Source organism: Lethenteron reissneri, chromosome 25, assembly GCF_015708825.2.
Source record: "Lethenteron reissneri isolate LAM-NWPU_2019-01 chromosome 25, ASM1570882v1, whole genome shotgun sequence".
NCBI lineage: Eukaryota > Metazoa > Chordata > Hyperoartia > Petromyzontiformes > Petromyzontidae > Lethenteron > Lethenteron reissneri.
The window spans coordinates 5,136,281-5,156,920 of NC_083803.1; the positions used below are offsets into that span (position 1 = coordinate 5,136,281).

General features: G+C 47.8%; 2 protein-coding genes across 5 annotated transcripts in view; one reads left to right on the forward strand and one right to left on the reverse strand.

The window, feature by feature from the left end:
- IARS2 (isoleucyl-tRNA synthetase 2, mitochondrial) overlaps positions 1-12,571 on the reverse strand; it is a 28,343-nt gene extending 15,772 nt beyond the window's left edge. Inside the window, 15 exon segments of the mRNA XM_061559018.1 lie at positions 1,737-1,893; positions 4,346-4,501; positions 4,827-4,917; positions 5,636-5,674; positions 5,676-5,806; positions 6,928-7,043; positions 7,759-7,849; positions 8,494-8,603; positions 9,205-9,254; positions 9,435-9,586; positions 10,134-10,200; positions 10,202-10,294; positions 10,977-11,051; positions 11,053-11,100; positions 12,176-12,571. Of these exon segments, the coding sequence (XP_061415002.1) occupies positions 1,737-1,893; positions 4,346-4,501; positions 4,827-4,917; positions 5,636-5,674; positions 5,676-5,806; positions 6,928-7,043; positions 7,759-7,849; positions 8,494-8,603; positions 9,205-9,254; positions 9,435-9,586; positions 10,134-10,200; positions 10,202-10,294; positions 10,977-11,051; positions 11,053-11,100; positions 12,176-12,412 (1,613 nt within the window). The 5' untranslated portion in view covers positions 12,413-12,571.
- A 6,149-nt stretch (positions 12,572-18,720) lies between these two features.
- The window catches only part of LOC133347083 (serine/threonine-protein kinase MRCK alpha-like), an 85,017-nt gene continuing 83,097 nt past the window's right edge, over positions 18,721-20,640 (forward strand). For all 4 annotated transcript variants that reach the window (XM_061559020.1, XM_061559021.1, XM_061559022.1 and 1 more), the window contains exon 1: positions 18,721-19,653. In XM_061559020.1, coding sequence (XP_061415004.1) covers positions 19,470-19,653 — 184 coding nt within the window. In that variant the 5' untranslated portion in view covers positions 18,721-19,469. The remainder of the gene's footprint in view (positions 19,654-20,640) is intronic.

Consider the following 20,640-nt stretch of genomic DNA (forward strand, 5'->3'; position numbering starts at 1 on the left):
TTAACTTTCTACGAGCTTTTTACATGACAATTTTTCAAGCCAACGCTAAAATTAAAACCCAAGGATTGGTGTGCTCTTGAGCATTAAAATGCTACATCTGCAAGATAATGTATTGTGTACATATACACACACATATGAAAACTATAACAAATTCAGTCAATACGTGCCATCCTGTACACTGGAACCAAACTTAACGTAAATTATGCGCAACGCTAAGCGACACCTGAGTTGTCGCGCTGGCCGTTTTTGCTTAGCAACTCAAAGCGTTCAACGAAAGACCCATGGGGGCAGTCAGAACTTGGCCGAAGTGAACAAACAGGTTTGCACATTCCTGGATCCATGGTGGGTGGGGGGATATCGCTACGCCCGGTAGACTGTTCCAAGACAATGGCAGTTGCTGGTCAGTCAGTCGGGCCAACAGGAGTGGCAAACGTGGTGGAAGACACGGACCGAGCCCGAACAGCGACCGCCCGTGCAACGCAAATACGTCGCCATTCTCAGGGTAATGAGCCGGTCTGAACGACTGTGGACACAAATCGTAATGCCACCAGCGAGAAAGGTGGCAATTACTGTACGGGTTCTCCACGTGCGGTCATGCCACGACTCGCCACGAGATTCAGGACACCTCACAGTGATGGTAAATTAATCGCCGCGGCCCTGTGACGCGATGGAATCTCATATATAGTAAGGTTATGTTAATTTGTTGCATACTGTGCAGTGATGCAGACATTAAACGTGATGTTAAGTTATTCACAAGAATACATCATTGTGTATGTTGCATACCTAAAGAATAAAATGTGAAAATACCAAATTAAATGCGTTCACACAGCCCGTTGCCAATCCACTACCGGATGAAGGCCTCTCCATGCCGTGTTGATCATGGGAGCTATTTGACCATACTTCACCTCGCTAGTCAGTGTGGGTTGGTGATGGGTGTGGGGGGGCAACCGAGGATCGGTTCAGATATCAATCGCCGCTGATGCTAGCCATGGCCGGGAATGGAATTCAGATGGCCGTGTTCATAACGGCTTTCACGGGTTAATTACTTCACTTTAACATAACTTTGAACGTCAATTATGGCTAAAGCCAGGATTCCATAGCTTGCTCTGTCGTTGGGAAAACAGCAAGGGATTGCCCATTTACAGGAAACACTCACCCCCTCTGCTCAACTCGACTAATCAAATATATTACAAAACGGCAACAGCTTAATCATTCACATCGCTCATTACTATACAGGTGAGATATCAAATCGCTCGCTGGATCGCCCCGAATCACCACAGATCACTTGGGATCACCCCAGATCACGGCAGATCAGCCAAAAACACCCCAGATTACCGTGCATCAGATCAGATCAGCCCAGACCACCCACATCTCCTTCGATAATTCGAAGCTGGTTGCAGAGTTTTGCTGTTCTAATCTGGCAGGCCGCCCTGCTTAATACTGTGCGTATCACCCATAAAACACACGCCATATTCTTCACTTATTTACGAAACTCATAACAGCAATCATCGCCAACCTAATGCGGAAAAGAGCGTAGAAACTCTACAACACACTCCTGGGCAGACACGTGGAATGACAATGACGAAACAACCTCAAAATGTCCCAGAGACTGCCCCAGATTACTCAGTAACCAACCCCAATCAGCCCTCATCGCCGCGGCCTTGTTCGGCCCACCACGGCCCGGCTCGGCCTACCAGCCGAGCGCACCCACCGTCGCGCCGTGTGGAAACACTCACTTGTTGATGAGCGGCTCCCGCGTCTGGCGGTTGTAGAAGACTGGGATGGGGACGCCCCAGCAGCGTTGGCGGGAGATGCACCAGAAGGAGCGGCGATCGAGAGCGGCCTGCACGCCCCCGCTGGACGCGCTCGGCACCACCTTCACCTTCTTCAGCACTTCCTGCGGGGCGTCAGTGTTGCGTGGCAGTGCAAGGATTAACAGGTGCCGTTAACGCCGCTAGCGCCCGCACGTACACCCTCTGCATTCATTAGAGATCCAAATTTGATTTATTGTTCAAATGAGCATTGACGCGGTGCTCGTCTCATGTTTACTGCCCCCAAACCAGTGGTGGAAATTCCACGTTCCTATGGCAAGCGCGAGTCCATAAATCGGTCAACAACTGTTGACGTCACCACAAAGTGAAACTCATATAATTATTGACCCCGGAGGGATGATGAGCTAAGTCAACCCCCAACGGGGATTTGAATTTCCAATTTTGCGATTGCGAGCCGCTCACTCTACCTGCCGAGCCACCTGGCCAAGTTATGTCAGAGAATAAACTAATGTTACATCCATTGGAACCTCATTTGCCAGTAAAAAATTGATAATTGTTTTTTTACCCTTTTATCTGGCAACAAAACTGACACCTTTTTTACAAGGAGTCATATTTGCATAGACCACAATACCTGCAGTCATAATGCAAACAAAAAACATAACGTTATGTTTATGTTATGTTTTTTGTTTGCATTATGACTGCAGGTATTGTGGTCTATGCAAACATGACTCCTTGTAAAAAAGGTGTCAGTTGTGTTGCCAGATAAAAGGGTAAAAAACCAATTATAATAAACAATGTATTGGCCAATGCTGCTGCGTTGGTAGTGGTGCAAAAGCACAAATAACAAAATAAACCTCAAACACATTTGTCAATAACACCGTGGGGCCTTAAAAGGAAAAATATATAATAGGCAACATTCGGCAATGGCCTGCTATGTGCTACAAAGAAAGGCCCCATGTCATCTGTTATTTAGTTTTTTTGTTTTTAGGCCCTATTATCGACGAATATGTTAGGTTTTTTTTTTATATCAGAGATCACTTGAATTTATACCTGTACACAGCCACAAAAATATGCACCGAGAATCCCAGAAGATGGCAGCACATCAATGGATTGAATCTACATGTGCAGAGCTTGGAATATTATGCCCCCATGTGCGTAGCTCCTGTCGGGGTACTCCAGTTTCCTCCCGCATGCTAGATGCATGTTAAAATCAATTTGTCGAACAAGTGTCGCTTTACTGGATATCCATACTCTTTGGTTCTTTCGGTAAAGTTACGTAGGTAGAAAAAATAATAGATCCCGACGTTTCGATCGCAACAACAAGCGACCGTCTTCAGGTGAGAGAATTAGACTGCTGTGGACGAGGCATTATATTGACCCGAGAGGGGGGGGGGGAGGGAGGGTTGCCGCATCTGGCAAGAGGGTGGGGCCAGCGATTGTGAGAGATTGACTGGAGGGCATGTGAGCATGAGAGTGCAATCCAAAGGACATGTGAGCACCTGAAGACGGTCGCTTGTTGTTGCGATCAAAAGGTCGTGATTATTTTATTTTCTACCTACCGTGACTTGACCGAAAGAACCAAAGAGTATGGCTTCCTGCAGTCACGAAAGCTTCAAATCAAGACTTTACTGGATAATAAAATACATTATCACGGACTGTCAGCCACCACCAATTAAGGCTGCTACAGCGCACAAGGAGAGGGGCCTAGTGCCATGCCCAGCCACCTTTATCTTTCCACAAAGCCTGAATGTGCATTCATTTTTGGCTGGGTCAACCTTTGCAAGTTCAGATACCAAATACAAATGTCCTTGATGAATGCAGCTTGGAATTTAACCAGGGTTGCTGTGACAGTGCATTAACTACTGCCACCTTATGAGCACATGGCCACACACACAATGAAACACATACAAGGACCCCCGATTTAGCCTCAAACACAAGGACAAGTGCTGCTAGTAAGCACCTCTTAAAAGCTGACACAGCACACAAGGGGCATATGCGGCCAGCCACATGCCAGGCTACTTTTGTGCTTATACACCACACCAGGTACTATTAAAAGGCTGAGTCGACCTAGAGGAAGCCCAGTAGAAGTTATGATACTACTTACCAATTCGGAATCAAGAAATTGACATTGGGTTGCGGGTTTGTAGCGCTGTGCACTAACTACTGTCCCACCGCTCCTCACAATCACAAACACACAGAAACATGTGCTCACACAAAGACGAAGACACATGCGCTCACACAAAAGAAAAAGATCCCCCGTATAGCCTTAACAGACTGTTGGGGAAAGTGCTGTAAGCGAGCACCTATGAAGGCCAGCACGGCACACAAAGGGGTGGGTGGCCAGCACCACGCATGACCACCTTTGTCTCCCCAGTGGCGATGTTCACACACAGCACTAGGTATTCATTTGAGGCTAAGTTGATCTCGGGGAGGCCCAGGACCAGTACAGATAATTGTCATTGGTGTTAGCAGTGAGCGAGAATTGAACTCATTACTGCTCCCCACACACACAAACACACGCTCACACAGATGACACAAGACACATGCTCACACACAAATGGAAGGGCGTGCACGTGCCTGGGCGCGATCCCGCAGCGTGTCAGTGTTGATGAACCACTGGCTGCTGGCGCGCACCAGCACAGGCTGGTGGCTGCGCCAGTCGTAGGGGTAGCTGTGCACGCAGGCGGCCTCGTGCAGCAGGCAGCCCGCCGCTCGCAGCTGCGCCACCACTGACGCCGCGCACAACAGCAACGCACGCGGGGGTGGTCAGCACGGCTAGGAAATGGTGGTAAGTAATTCACAGCAAGCTGGCAGGCCCGTACATTATGGCGGCCTACACTTAAGTTCGGGAAAAATACTCGAAGAATGTGTGTGCACGGAAACACGCAAACACAATTCGCGAACGGTCTAACACAACAAACTAATTCTGGTGCTGCACAGCGTTACGCTCTTTTCCGCTTTGGTTGCCAATCTTGGCCAAAATCTATCAGTGGGCCCCGGTGCAGTTGCCACTGGCTGGTGGGGCAGGATATGGAGGGTGCAACAAGGACCCACCGGCCTCATTGCCCTCCTCCAGCACGGCCTTGCCCTGTAGCTCCTCCCCAGCCTCTGCTGTGAAGAGTCCCTCCTCGTCCACCAGGCTCCTCTGTGCTCCGCACACGTCGTCGTCACCGCCACGCGCAGTCACATGAGACACACTTTAGCTAGAGCTACGCGTGCTGCCCTTTGGTCAACCCACTGCTTAGCGAGGGACCTCCCCACACTGTGCGTGTCGTGGTGGTTACTTGACCACACTTCAGCACTCTGCTCAGTGTGGGATGGCGAAGGCAGGGAGCACATATGTGGTAGCCTATGGCAATAGATTTTTCTCCACTGCCCTTTATTTGCTCACCATGTAGTGTAGCCCCACAGGAACCTATGACACTTATTTTGTCCATCGTGGTGTTAACCCAGTCAAGCACTATCAAGGCTCAAGTTCTGATTAGCTTTCAAGATACGACAAGATCGGGTGCATTCGGGTGATCTGGTCATCGGCAGAACTACATGGTTTTGTTATTTTCACGTTCCATCTGAATGGAACACCCTCACACTCATTGTGTTTAATTCATTTGGATAGCAGGGTGGGGGCATCATAACACTTCCATAGATAAAGTCAGACTGAAAGTACCACGTTGGTGATAACAGTACGTGGCAACACAGTACTGAATACATCTCACCACTGTAATACTGCCTTATTGTAGAGAAATACAGAGGTTAAACACATTGGATACGTAAACATTCACCCCAAGTGATATCATTGTCACGATTCGGTATACCAATTTGATTCGATAATCCAGTTTTTACACCGCCTCGTTTTTACACACCACGGGCAGCTTGTGTGCGACGGCCACGCTGAAGTCATCAGGCGCCATGTGCGGGCGCCGTGTGCACCAGCCCCGTGCCCATCAGCATGGTGACGTGCGCGGCTGGCAGCAGCGGCGCTATCTTGCCGGCGATGGTGGGGTGGGAGCAGGTGCCGCCCTGCAAGTCGGACCCTGTACGCTGACACGCACAGCCACAACGCCGCGCCACGCTCAATTCAATCTGCCCTAGACTACCCGCGTCACTTTTATATCCCCTGGCAACCGCCCCTACTAACGAAGCGCCACGCTCAAGTCAGACTGCATTTGGCTATAGACAAGCATGAGTTGTGCAATATGCTAAGTTGCATGGATAAGGACAGCAGTCAGTACTAATCAGTGATAGGAAGTCCTTCTAGCAAGGAAAGCCTCACCGAGTCTCAAGACTCATTTTCAGGTGGGAGAAAACAAAGGGAAATTCTTCACGAGGATTTTTGTATGTCGTAGCCAGGAGAAACCTGGAGCATCCAGATAGAAACCCTGCCTTGGATTTTTATTTTGAGTGCTCCAGGTTTTTCCTAGCTCAACAAGTCAAAGGTGACTCTCAAATCTGCACCAATAAGTCTTCTGGACTGCTGGCTTCCTCGTAACCTACAAGTTAGGCATGTCAGGCGCATGATAACCTCGGCATGATCCACCTCCAAAGCACTGTATTACAGGTGTGCACCACCTCGCCCAGAGGCTATACCACTTGAACACGGCTGCATTGAGCTGGGGCACTGTCCAGTCAACATGTCCTCAGATCAAAGTCCACACAGCACTGCCTATGTGGTTATTGGGCAACAGGTGCAAGGCCTATTGGCAAGGTAAGGTTTTCAGTTAATTTTATATTTTAAGAAAGGAAGCACTCAGCTCTTACACTCACGGAGTAGTTATACAACCTTAGACTTTGTTAGCCTCAATATTACAGACTCTATGGTACGGCTGTGCTTCAAAGGTCACTTTATACAATTCCACGGCAGTATGCACAATGGTAAAACCATTATATTGCTTATCGGTCTTCACCATTAAAATTGCATAAGAGGCAGGTCATGTGTAGAACATATTGTTTTATGACGCCGTCAACGTGCGCCATTATAAAACGTAGCCTTTCAGCACTTGCAGCATCAGCATACAGGCCTGTGTCATTTATAGCTGCCAGACTATGAGCGTAATATCACATTTATTTTAAAAAGCTAAAATGACGCCACTGCGCAGGTAGGGCAGGGTGCGAGGGCACCGGCTTCCCGCTGGCACTGTGTGCCGCGTCGACGCACCAGCGAAGGTGTGCAACGTTTCCAGTGTGGTGCGGAGGGCCGTGGCCAAGCTCTCCACTCTGTCTGCAGCCAACAGCAGCAGCTCCCCCGTCTGGCCGCACTTCACCACACTGTACCTGCTCGACACAAGGGGGTGTGCGGCATGCGATGGATCTGTGAAACAATGCGAACCTCTGGAAAATAAGTAAACACGAGCCCCGCTGCAGGGGTGAATTAAACTAAACATTTTTATATTTTACGAGGTAAGGCCCACTAAACGATGTAATTAAACAAGATCCAACCAAATTGTTAATTAAATGCATGGTTGTTTCCAAAACGGTGTTGATGAATGCTATGGGCCGCAAATGGCAAAACAATTATCATTATGTAAAAACTAAAAACATGTTTGCTACAAATAATGAAACTCATTGAAATACAAAGCATGATAATGCATTGAATTAGAATGCTCTTCATTTTTCCAGGAAAGCCTCAATAAAAGCAGGATGACAAATGTCTACATAAATCTTGACTTAAAGCTTTCGTGACTGCAGGAATTCATATTCTTTGGGTCTTTCGGTAAAGTGACTTTACCGAAAGACCCAAAGAATATAAATGTCTACATGTTTATGCCGATCAACAATACCTATCAGCTGAAATAATTCCATGGGCATTTATTTATTTATCACATGTTTTGCTCAAGTCGGGTTACACGGAAGAAAATATTATGCTAACAGGCTAAAAGGGAGCAAAACATTCTCATTATATGATGGCAGCGAATACTTTAAGGTCTACCCTAAGGTATAATTCAAGTGCGCACGACAAACTGTGACCCATTATGAACAGGCGACTCACTTCGAGTTGGGCATAAAGCAGACGGCCTCGTTAGCCGGCAGGGTCCAGGGCTGGGTTGTCCATATCACCAGGCTCACTGTGGCATCGGGGCCTGCAACACAGCAGCACGCGTCATCATCGTTACACACAATCTGCAGCAACGAAAACGGGTCAATGTCTTCACCTCGTTTCCCTGTGCTTTGTTTGTATTCGTAGTAATTATAGAAGCACTACATGTTTTTTTGTTAAAATTGTCTAGAGAAGGTGAATGATGGGCCTTGGGCCCCCTGCGGGTACCCTGGAACCCATTGGTGATGCCCTGACTTCTCCGGCTGTCCCTGGGAATTGTTGTTGCTGGTGTTGGGCTACGGTTAATTCATCCCAGCTTGTGCCAGAGTGATGATCTCTCTCCCCTCTCCCATGTTTTACTGCTGCCCTGGATTCCGTGACGTCCTGCAACCCTAAAGTAGTTTTTACATTTCATTTTTGAAAGCATGATTCGATACAATTTAATTTACATTCCACATGAATTGAAATTGTTGTTGCTGCTGCTGTTTCATGCCATTTGAAGTGTTGTTTATTGAGTGACTATACGTGAACGTATCGTGCATTTCTACTGCTCAATCGTGGGTTTTGATTAATCGCGAGATTTTCCGTCGCGGACGCACAATGGCAGTGCACAGAATGCCCCTGTTGCGTGCGTGGCAGCCCCACAGATGGAAACGTTGTAGACATGGTGAAATGTTCCAGAATTACCTAAGAGAGACGCAAGCTTGGGCGGCACTTGAGCAAGGGGAAACTTGACGTGGACAGCCTTGCTGGTGTGCGCTGGGTTGTACTCCAACTCAGCCTCAGCGAGCGCCGTCCTGTGTACAGCCACCAGCTTCGTTACAACTTCACTCGCTGGCAATTGTGACACCCAAACAACTCGCGCAGTATGGTCACCAGTAGGACTGTAACGATGTGCCGAAGTATGGTCAAGTAACCCCCACAATAAGCATGACGGGGGGGGGGGGGGGAGTGAATTGTGGCAGGTCTAATGACCAGCCAACCCTTTGCGTCCACTTTGTGGCAGATCATTAACATCGCTGTGCAGATAACAAAAGGCACAAGCACCTCCATGCAGGTGCACGAAGGAAGTTGGGCACAGCACTCTAGGCATGCAACTATTCACCCCTCATGCTATTCGGTGAATCGTCAACATTGTGGGCCACAGTTAATTGATCGTTTTTGTATTATTTATCCTCCCTCATTTTTATCGTATGTTTAATCTTGTTCGGTCTATGAGGCTAAACATAGCATTTGCATAAAATGTGCCTCAAATTTAATGAATGCACGTTAATGTTGCATGCGTTATTAAACGCGTGTATTGTGAGCAAACAAATGGAATTTGATCAGTTAATCGCTATTCCCATACCCTCTCCTCAATGCAGCCAGATCAACAAACAACAAAAGCTTAACTCTTACCTTGTTGATGGAGACCAAAACACTGGCTTGTAATCTTGATATATGAAACCCTATGAAGCAAAACACACAATAAAGCACGACAGAGAAAAGTGCTGTGGTACCATCAATTAGCAGCCATTAGGTTTTATTCAACTTTATCTCTGCTACAAAAAAAACTATCCTCACTTCTCCTGCATGTGCACAGCAAGATGCAGAACTAGTCACATACGACACTGTGGCCAACTGCACACCTTTTCATGCATGCTGTAGAAGACCTTCAGCTGTTCGGCCTCGTACTCCTTGCTGAACGTGTAGTAGCAATCGTCCTTCCAATTGGCCATAATGCCCCAACGGATGAAAGATGCTCGCTGCTTCTCAATCGCTTTCTCAGCAAACTCGCGAGCTGCACGGGAACATACAAAACCACATCAGCGCAGGCTGCGGCGACAGGACGCTGGAGCCCACTTGCTCATCACGTGTACAAGATGCGAATATAGCATAGGAGTGAAAATATATAAATTACAAATCCGCTTATTCGTGCTGCTTTTACTTTGAATACACGAAGTGTGATTTAAGGAAAATTGTTCATGTGCCAAATAAAAACATTTAGATTTGTCAATGTTGACAAGGCACCATGGTATAAAATGCAATCTACAACTATTAGTCAGTACATCTCTCTGCTCCGAAGAATAATCGCACAAAAAGTAAGTTTATTCTATGTACGTTTCCTGTATAAGACAGTGCGAACGACATTGTGATTTTTGTTTATGAGCATACAATCCTTGGCTATACAGTCTTTTAAATTATAATTGCTCATTGACAGGACCTTGACAAACACGTTTAAGCGATTCTAGATTTGAAGCTTTCGTGACTGCAAGGATTCATACTCTTTGTTTTTTTCGGTAAAGTCACGTAGGTTTAAGCGAGGCAAGTCAGAGTTGCAGTCGTACCCTTTTTCCGAATGTCAAGAGGCGAGAGAGTTTTGTCGTTGACCTCGCTCTCTGTCAGGGCCTTGAGCTTCGATGGGCAGGCCATGGCAGTCCCAGCCGGGCACAAAGTGTACCTTGTAGCCTCTCATTACATAGTACCGATTCGTGATGTCCTTGAGGACCTGCAGACAGAGGAGCGAGCTCTTATTGACAACAAAAAAATCTGTAATTATGCACGTGACAATTATTCACTTCCCCCACTAATAACTTGATTAAATTGTCATCATTTTAGACAGTGATTGGTCACCTCCTCTTTAGCGTCTCGTTGTTGTTTCTTGTTTTGCCTCATTTGTATGGTTTTGTTCACTCCATTAGCCTAATTGTTACATTAGCATATAATTTACATATTATTTTCAGGGGCAATTAATCTATTCTCTCGTGTATTATTAAATACGGATAATTGGAGAAAATAATCATTCTTACTATTATAGGCCGGGCATAGGATATTTTACACGTATTACTTTAGCAAATATCGGAATATTTTTTTAAAGTGGTGTTTATAAATCGAAAATTCAGGTAGTATGGCTCTTAGTCAAACACCGTTCTCCTTGTTCAGGTCCTTGTCAATTTGTCAGCTCACACTCTGCACCATTTAGCAATCATGTTACACAACCACCATAACAAACACAATTACACCGACAACCGCAATTACAACTTGATACTTGAAAAATGTTTAAAAAGTCCGCTGGCTACATGGGCTCCAACACAGAGTAGCGCCCAAGTGGTGGCAATGGGCGACACTCAGTGGAGGCGCGGTGTAGGTCAAAGATTGGCCCGACGTTGGCTGGCGGAGCTCTCACCCACCTTGTTGAGGACGTGGCCCACATGCGGGTCCCCGTTAGCGTAGGGGGGGCCGTCGTGCAGACAGAATTCCTTCTTGGACTTTCCTCTCCTTCTGCCATTCGTACAGTCCCGAGAAGTTGCACACCTGTATGGGGCGACACGCGGGGACACACGCACATTTAGCTGGTGCAAACAAAAGCTCGGTGTTCCGTTGCATTAAATATCTAAATGGATATGTCCCATTAGTTTCCCATGCAAATCCCTGTGAACTTACGTCATATTTTTTTCAACGTTTGATTCTTTATATATGTATATTCAACAAACTATTTAATAACATTATTTAATATATTCTGAAATATCAACAACATATTCAATCATTTTCAAGAATATTATGTTTGTTGCACATATTAAAATCACTTCCAACTGAAGTTTTTATCGTGACAACAGTGTACGTTTGATAATCGAGGGCACATTAAATCAACAGGTATTAAACATATTCAATCAAACTTATACACATATGCTGCATTCAAATGTCAGCTTTTCAACAGCTTGTGCCCACCGAATCGACGACATATTTAACATGCGCTGCTCCGTGCGCACGACATTTGTTGCTACATTCGATTATCTAAATCGTGCCATGCCTTACGGGGAATCTTTAATTCAGGAATTCGAATGCTACCGGCTCCAGACTGCTCCTCCCCACCTCAAGGGCGTTTGACACGCATGGCAAGGCAACATTCGCTGCCCTCTCATAGGGCACTCCACACTGCCCCCCGTCTTGCCTGTGGCCTTCCGGCCACATTGCGTGATTACAAAACGCAAAACGAGCTATGAATTGAGTGGCAGAGCGATCAGCATTTAAAAAAAAACCGTTGCTGCGAGGGAATTGAGAGAATAACCTCGCGGTCTGAAGGAGACGGTAACATGGAATCGGTGTGTATCTTGCGTTTACACCGACATGCAGAAACAGTAATGGATTGAGACACTAATCTAGCCTGGCAGGCATAACATACGCGTCAGGACAGCTTACCACAAACTTTTGAAAGCGACGTTAGCAACTAAAATGTCAATGTAAAGCAAGCACTTGGCCTCGCGTTTCGGGAAGATTGAAACCCGATAACCTCACCAGCACCACCGCCACCACCACCACCACCGACCAAGACAAACTTCGCCACCACACAAATCTGCCCCCCCCCCCCCCACACATACTCCATCCTCACCTCCTGCATCTCCATCTCTTTGTTGAGCAGCGCCTGCCCCGCCAGCTTCATGGGGAAGTCGGTGCGGGGCAGCGACACGGTGTCCCGGTACAGCGCGCCGTTCCCCCCCGCCGCCGCCGCCGAAGTGGCCTTGCTCCTGGGCAGGCGGCGCCAGGCAAGACCGAGGCCTCGGCCAGGCCGGAGAGCTGCGGGGCCCCAAGGCCGCCCCACGGTTTGCAGCAGACGAAGCGCGGACATTGTCGATCGCCTCGTCTCTCTCTGCTGCTGCTGTTGTTGTTGCTGTGGTGGTTGTGCGAATTATGCCCTCATGAGGAGGAGGAGGTTGGTGTACGAGGTGGTGCTGCTGTTGCTGCTCAAGGGGCCGAGGCGTGCGAGGCGGATGAGGCGGAGTCGCCCTCGTGCGGTCACGGAGTGAACACAAATTGTAGATTTGAAGTTTTCGTGACTGCAAGGATTCAAACTATTTGTACTCGTAGGTTTTTATCGGTAAAGTTACGTTGGTAAAAAGTAATGAATATTTTTTTATATATAAATATTTATATTATTACTTTTATTAATTTTAATGTTATTATTTTTAATTTAAATATTTTTATTATTACTTTTATAAATTTTATAATTTTTTACCTACGTGACTTTACCGAAAAAACGTATGTCATACTGATGACAATACTATATTCTATCATAAAAAAATATATAGATATTTTTGTTAAACGTTATTTTGTATATGTTATGTTTCGGCTTGTGTCTAATTGTCCACAATAAACTGACATTGGCTGTAAATCACCAGGGTCCCTTACGTTGTGGCAAGCTTGGGGGCCACCTCCTGGAGTCGTGGAGTTCTGCCATTACTAGTACGGATCATTTCATTAAAGCGTTTTTTTTTTTAAATATTACTTATTGTTCTTTCCAGTTGTGCAGCGTTACTGATGTGTGTACGTATATATAATACAACTACTCACTCTTAGTGTGTTCTGTGGTAGCGCAGTGCACTATGACCCCGCACCTTCCGATTAGCACGGTTGGTTACGTACGGTGCGAAAGAAGTTCAGCATAGTGCATACTTACAATACACATCTCGGGGTTTATCATGGACTTTCAAGCCTCACGTAAAGGAGATCTGTGAAAAGGGTACGTCAAGAATCGCCCTGTGACGGAAACGACCTGGGGTCGCCGCGGATGATGTGCTGCCAAATGCCACCCTCCCACTGATCCACTCAGTGGCAGAGGGCCTGCCCTACAGCCTGGTCAGGGAACTTGGACACAACACTTCTAAACACACACAGAGACACACAACAACAACAACAACAACCGCCATTCGCCACTAAGTGGTGGTCGCTTGTGCCAGGCCATGTGCACCTTGAGGCCACGTGAAGTGTCGAACGCCCGCTGGCAGGAGGTCACGGGGCAGACCCATCAGGCGCCACGGGTCGACTGACCGAGATGACCGAGATGACTGGCTGATGCACCACCTGTGCCCCCCACTGTGCCAACTTGCTCTGCCTTAGCCACACACACATACACACACATACACACACATAACGCAATGCGCATCAAAACCGAGAACACTCAAACCGACACCAGTCCCCTGGCTCCCTGCTCTGGCGAACATTCTGCCACCAAATATGTTTTCTCGCCAACGATAGACAACCAACCCATCATCAACCAAGTCCTCAACGATGCAACCTCACTGTCGACTCAATTCCAGATCCCCACCTCCCCTTCTGCGATCAAGCTGCTGTCACCATCCACGACTCTCAACCAGATCCGAGAAGATCACTGCTGACGAACAGAGTGAAAAAACGCGGGCGTCTAAAATAATCACCTCGTTAGAGACCCAAACATCTCACCTCCTGACTTTGACATTCCTCCCACAAGACACTGGCTGGTGTGATCAACAAACCGCGTCGGAACATCAACAGGTCGCTACGCACATCTCCTTCACAAATTGAACATTAAACACAAGCCACGGTGCCACTGTGGCCATTCAACCCAAACTATATATGGACCCTATAGTAAATCACTGTCGTCTGTCCTCTTTCAATGGAGGAGCAAAACGACACGAACTCTCTCCTTGAAACACTCTCGTGGCTAGCAGGACCTGACATTGGCATTTAGCTCCTCGATATATTTGCCATACCTTAAAATTTAATTAGACCAATCTAGTTATTTCACACAAAAAGGAGAAATTATCCAATTCATCTTGATTTGAAGTTTTCGTGACTGCAGGAATCTATACTCTTTGGTATTTTATACCTATGTGACTTTACTGAAAGAACCAAAGAGTATACCCCATTCATGATGATGATAATAATTTCAAATTGTAACGCTTCGCACAGAATTCACTCACGCTCGTAGACAGCACCTCCGATAAGCACGGATGGCTACGTACGGTGTGAAAGAAGTTCAACATACATAACGACTATAGACATGAGAAGGAACCACATACAAGCGGAAAGGCAACGAGAGCGGGCACCAACAATTGCTCAAGCTCTGCAGTCCTCTATTTATTAAGATGTTATCGGCCAATTAATGAGTGCTGATATGTGGGAGGAAACCAGAGCACGTGTGCGAGGAGGAAACATTATATCTCACACAGATTTAACATGTGCAGTCTACAATTTTGCTGTACTGACTTCTCCTGACGCCCACGGGAAGGGAGTTTCGCAACATGTGTGAGATCAACCAACCGTCACCCCTGCAGTGCTGAATTACAGGCGTGTGCTACCACTGCTCAGCGATGATGATGATGCTTATATTATGCGTTATCTACTGCTGAATGAAGGCGTCCCCACGTCGTCGTCGTCATCCTTCACAGTCCTGTAATACTATAATACATCCCGCTACTGCGTATGAAGCAAATCTCGTCGCTTCATCTCTGTGCTGGTTATCCTCTTTTATGTTCCAATCTGTTACTAGTCTCATCCAATGGCAACCTTCGTGGTTTGTGTCATGCCCAAGCACAATTATTATCCTTGATAGTTCGTTTGATGCCTCTAATCTATTTGTTCCTTGCTGCGTGTGTACCATATTCTGTCTTCCTGCAATTCTCAGCATACACCTCTCCATGATTATTCTTTGGGTCTTTCGGTAAAGTCACGTAGATACGTTATTTACCGTAAGACCCAAAGAATATGAATCCCTGCAGTCACGAAAGCTTTAAGTCGAGATCTCTCCATTATTATTTGCGCACTTTTAGCTTTTTAGTCGAATCTTCTTGCCAGTGTCCACGTCATGTCCTTCCAGACAACACGAACTGATGAAAAGTGTTTGTCTTTAGGCACAAATGTATATTACCTATACATTAAAAAAATCAGTTTTCCAAAGGCACTCAAAGCTGTTTTCTCTCTCTTTTCTCCTTTCAGCATTTGTATCCGTCCGCCTTTAATAAGTACCTCAAATATGCATATTTCGTTTGGTTTTTCGGTTGTCTTTCCAAGAGTTATTTTCTGTTGTTTAGCAAATGTATGTTAATTGTGTCTTGTTCACACTCATCTTTATGTATACTTTTCAGCCATCATTAAGTAATTCAAACATTTGATGTAGGTCATTTCCAGTTATGTCATCATATGATCTCATTTGTATTTTCTCCATTTGTTTTCACCAAATATGTTCGTGCCTTTACTCGATCCACTTTCATCATTAAATATTTCAACTTTCTTTCATTCACTTGGCCTACAATTCTGTTTCGCGTTGAATAAGTGTTATTTGATAAAAAAAAGTTTATGGAAAATCTATGATAGAAAGTATACCTCGTTGAAAAAATATTTCATTCAAGACCAGTGACTAGCTGCATAAAGTTACTGAAATCAATAATTCAATGCGGTTTTTCAACTTTAATTTGTAATATTCTATTATTTGCACATAATTGCCCTGGAAATCCTCGCTGAGCCTCAATACACCTTTAAAGGAGGGCCCTGCCACGTTTTTGCAGTCATGGACAATGTTGCTACGTATCATCCCAATTCAGAAATTTTCAGGATTTTTTTTAGCATTCGGATGTTTAGCCAATATCAGAGAACCCGATGGAAATCCATGCAGATAAGAGGAAGATAAATACAAGCACCGCACAAAGTACCTGAGTCAGGAATCGACCCAGGTTTTCCTGGCTGTGAGGCATAAGTGTTACCACGATGCCATCCTAACGTCCGTTTAAACTTACACATGGGTAAAACTCTTCCGTATAAAACGAGCTGTATTGCCAGCCAAATCCATAGTTTTCCTGATTGCTAGTCATATTATGCTGTGCTGATTAACGCATCACATTCCCTGCCGAATCCCTGCTTACTCCATTGGGAAAACATGGAAACGTGAACACTGCTGAACGGCAGGCGGCGCTGTGGCTCCAGGTCAATTTTGACAGGCCTTCCATCACCCAGAAGTAGTTACCACCTTGTTGTGTCTGCGCAATCGATTCTTCAGCACTAAGCGTTGTGACGACTCGCAGTTGAGGGAAGGGGAAGAGGGTCATTGAGTGGACACACGGAGAGCCATTTCCAGCGATGGCGTGACCACGTGTGATTGTAAGCTGCAGTCATCTCGATGTTGCAAGACACGTGTTTCCCCATCGCTTACAAAACAATCGCCCTGATGCCATTATAGATGATTAGTTCAAAGGCACCTAGTGCTGGGATCATTAACAATCGCGCAGAGTATAGGACTGAAATAAATGCACCCCCCAGTTAAACTATATGGCCGTCCATAAATGACGTCACGCGATTTTTGACCCCCCCCCCCCCATCGTCATACGGCGTCACAAAAAGTCAGACCCCCCCTCAAATATGACGTCATAAAGCTCTGCCCACACCCCCAAAACCATGTTTCCATTCAAAAAATAAAACATGCTCCAAATCGCTTTAAACTATTGTCATTGAAGTGCGTATTTAATGTGCCGCTGTACTCTGATGTTGTAGAAAACATTTATTAAAAAGTCTATTTAATTAAGTAGAACGTGTTGTCTATATTTATTAAAAGTTTCACATTTGGTGTGACGTCACATTTCTCAACCCCTCCCCTCTCGTCACACATCGTCACAAATGTCTGAATCCCCCCCCTAGGTGCGTGAAGTCATTTATGGATGGCCCCAAAGCCGTTCAAACCTTGTTGCTCAACCACTAATCGCAGCGAGTGGGGCAGTTCCAATCGTCGTTTCTCGCGATTACTTGGCCTGGGTTCTTCACTTGATTATGAACAATGTAGCCTATTGTGCATGCATGTGTTTAAGGAATATGTAACCCAAAAAAATACATTTATCTTGTAGATATGATGTACCTTTGCTGTGTCCCGGGCTGTGACACACGTTTAAAACTTCAGTAAACAAAAAGGCGAAAGAAACGTTATCGTCGATGATCTTGCTAGAACATCATCGCTCGCAACGCCACACCGGTGACTGCCACGCGTTTAAATAGCTGCAATGATAATTGTTTTTACACTTTTATCTGGCAACAAAACTGACACCTTTTTTTACAAGGATTCATGTTTGCATTGACCACAATACCTGCAGTCGGAATGCAAACAAAAAACACACAACTCTGATAATGTATGCACTGTCCTTGAAATTGATTGGTCCACACCCGAGACAGCTTCTTTAGAGCCTATTCTCACATGGTGTTGGACCAGATGACACCAAAAGGCGCACAACTCAAAGACAATGCACCATCAGAGTATGAGAGCTCGGGCTAAGCATTTACACCATTGGAACCTCATTTGCCAGCAGCAAAGTATGATAATTGTTTTTTTATCTTTTTATCTGGCAACAAAACTGACACCTTTTTTTACAAGGAGTCATGTTTGCATTGACCACAATACCTGCAGTCGGAATGCAAAAAAAACACAACTCTGATAATGTATGCACTGTCCTTGAAATTGATTTGTCCACACCCAAGACTGCTTTTCATAGAGCCTAGTCTCACATGGTGTTGGACTAGATGACACCAAAAGGCGCACAACTCAAAGACAATGCACCATCAGAGTATGAGAGCTCGGGGTAAGCATTTACACCATTGGAACCTCCTTTGCCAGTAGCTGCAATGACTCTGACTCTAGTTGAAGCTTTCAAGTTGTGCTATAGCCGCAGCAGCACCGAAGGCCTTCAGGACGAGAGCTTTCTCTGCTGTGATCCTCGGGGGGGCTCGGTGACCTCGCGGGGGGTACCGGCTCCGCACGTGTTCGCACCCCGCGATCAGCTGGGCGGGCACCGCCGAACAGGGCCCGACTGCGCATGCGCATCCGCGAGTATCCCCGCCCCCATCCGCCGCCACCGCCCCTCTACGCGTACGTCACCGCCCAGTCCAGCCCCGCCTTTCCCTTCCCCGCTCTTGGCGCATGCGCACAGCCGCTCGCGCCGCTCGCGCCGCCCCCTCCCCACCCTCGATCTGGCGCGCACGCGCAGTGGAGACGTCCCGGCTCTGCTCAAGGCAAGAGCCGAGCCGACTGGAGGCCCCCCCCCCTCTCAACGCAACCCCCCCCCCCGGTAGCCCCGCCCCTCAAACTCCGCCCCGCCTGTCGCCCCCCCCCGCTAGACGCGCATGCGCAGTGGGTGTCTGCCGGCCATTTTGAGTAAGGCGAGGAGAGGGCGCTGGGCTGTCACTTCGCTCCCTCCTCCTCCTCTTCCACCGCCGCCACCGCGATTACTGCAACAGCAACAGCAGCAGGCGTCAGTGCACTGCCGCTCGTACTCGGTGCGATTCCTCATCACCGTCGTTGTTACGCGCCGCTCCTCGCGAAAACACAAGACGAGGGCAGAAGGAGCGGCGAGACGCTGTGGATGCGAGGCCGGGCGGCCCGGGGTCGCGTCTCCTCCTCCTCGTCCGCGAGCGGTGGCAGCAGCAGCGGCGATAACAACAACAGCAGCAGCAGCAGCAAGGGCGAAAGCAGCGCCGAAGACGACGAGGACGACGAGGCTTCACATAAGCCCGCTCGCTTGTATTTATAATCCACATCGACCTACTACTGCTGCTGCTGCCGGCGGTGGCGGCGCGCCGTGCCGCGAGGAGATGACATAAACAACGAGGAAGGGGCGAGGGGAAGGCTCCTGGTGTGTGTGTGTGTGTGACCGCCTCTCCTTCACCTTGCCTACCTGTCTGTCTATACAACGCCTGTCCTCTGCTGGGGCCCACGTACAGGCCGGCCAAGACAGAGCCGCCTCCCAACTCCTTCCGCGGCTTCGTCTCGACGCCCGCTGGGTGGTGGTGGCCGGTGTCACCGCCGCCACCGCCGCCACCATCACCGACAACATCGTCACATCGTCCTCATCAACATCGGTGGTGGGGTGGTGGAGGGGGGGGGAGCCGTGTGAATGAGCGCGATGTCGGCCGAGGTGCGCCTGCGGAAGCTGGAGCAGCTGGTGTTGGACGGGCCGCGGCTGCACGAGTGCGCGCTGAGCGTGGAGAGCCTCCTCGATGTGCTCGTGTGCATGCTGGACGAGTGCAACAATTCGACGCTGAGGCGCGAGAAGAACGTCGCAGAGTTCCTCGAGTGGGGTGAGTGGTGCCGTGGGCTGGGGGTTGAGAGGTTAACACGAGTTGACCGAACGACCGCGCACTGGCTGACCAAACTAATCGCACCGTGCGCCCCTAGTCAAGACAGACAGCGTTCATCATGATGATCTCCATCAAGCTGATCTCCATCCTGGATTGCTCATGCCCTACCCACCCCCATCCCGTCCTTCAGACTTCATTACTGTAATGCCCTCCCCACCCACCACTTATTACCACCGCCGCCGCCGCCATCCCCTTACGACCAAATCCCACGACTGTCACTTCCGCTATCATCGCTATCACAAAGATAACCACCGTCAACATTACCGGGACTATCACCACCAACATTTCCATCGTCACTACCGACATCACCGCTATTGCCTGCCAGCATCATCATTACACCACTCCCTCCCATCACCACCATTATTAACCTCCATCGCTGGAGCCATCGTCGTTGTTTTATTTCGCGTGGTTTGTTTAACCCCCGCGGCGACCGTGTGCTGTGTCGGGCGTTACCGGCCATTATCCCACCACATCTCTTTTCCATCTTCCCTCATCGTCCTCATCAACCCCTCTGAGCACATTCGCTCGTCTCCCAGCCACCCGATGGGACCATTCTTCCACTAGCCTACGGATGCGTCTTCCATCTTGCGGACGATGGATTTCTGTGGGCGGTGTTGCCATCTCTTCATTTTTACATCCCTTGCCATACCGCCCCGAGTACCGCTTTTTTGAACCTCTCACGCCTTTCCTCTATCTTCTCGTTCGTTCGTTCCTCTCATTGCTCTCCTCGCCATCCTCGGACGCACTCTCGGGGTGGCCCGGTAGCGTCGCCCGCCCCCTCGTCTCTTTAAACGTTGCGCCCGCTGGAGAGGTGCCACGGCTGCAGTCAGCCAAGGCCCCTTCCTCGGGGTGGAGCGCTCGCTTTGGCCTCCGCCTTTCCAGTCCCACGGTAAAGGCACACGAGCCTGTGAGGCACAGGTCTGTTGG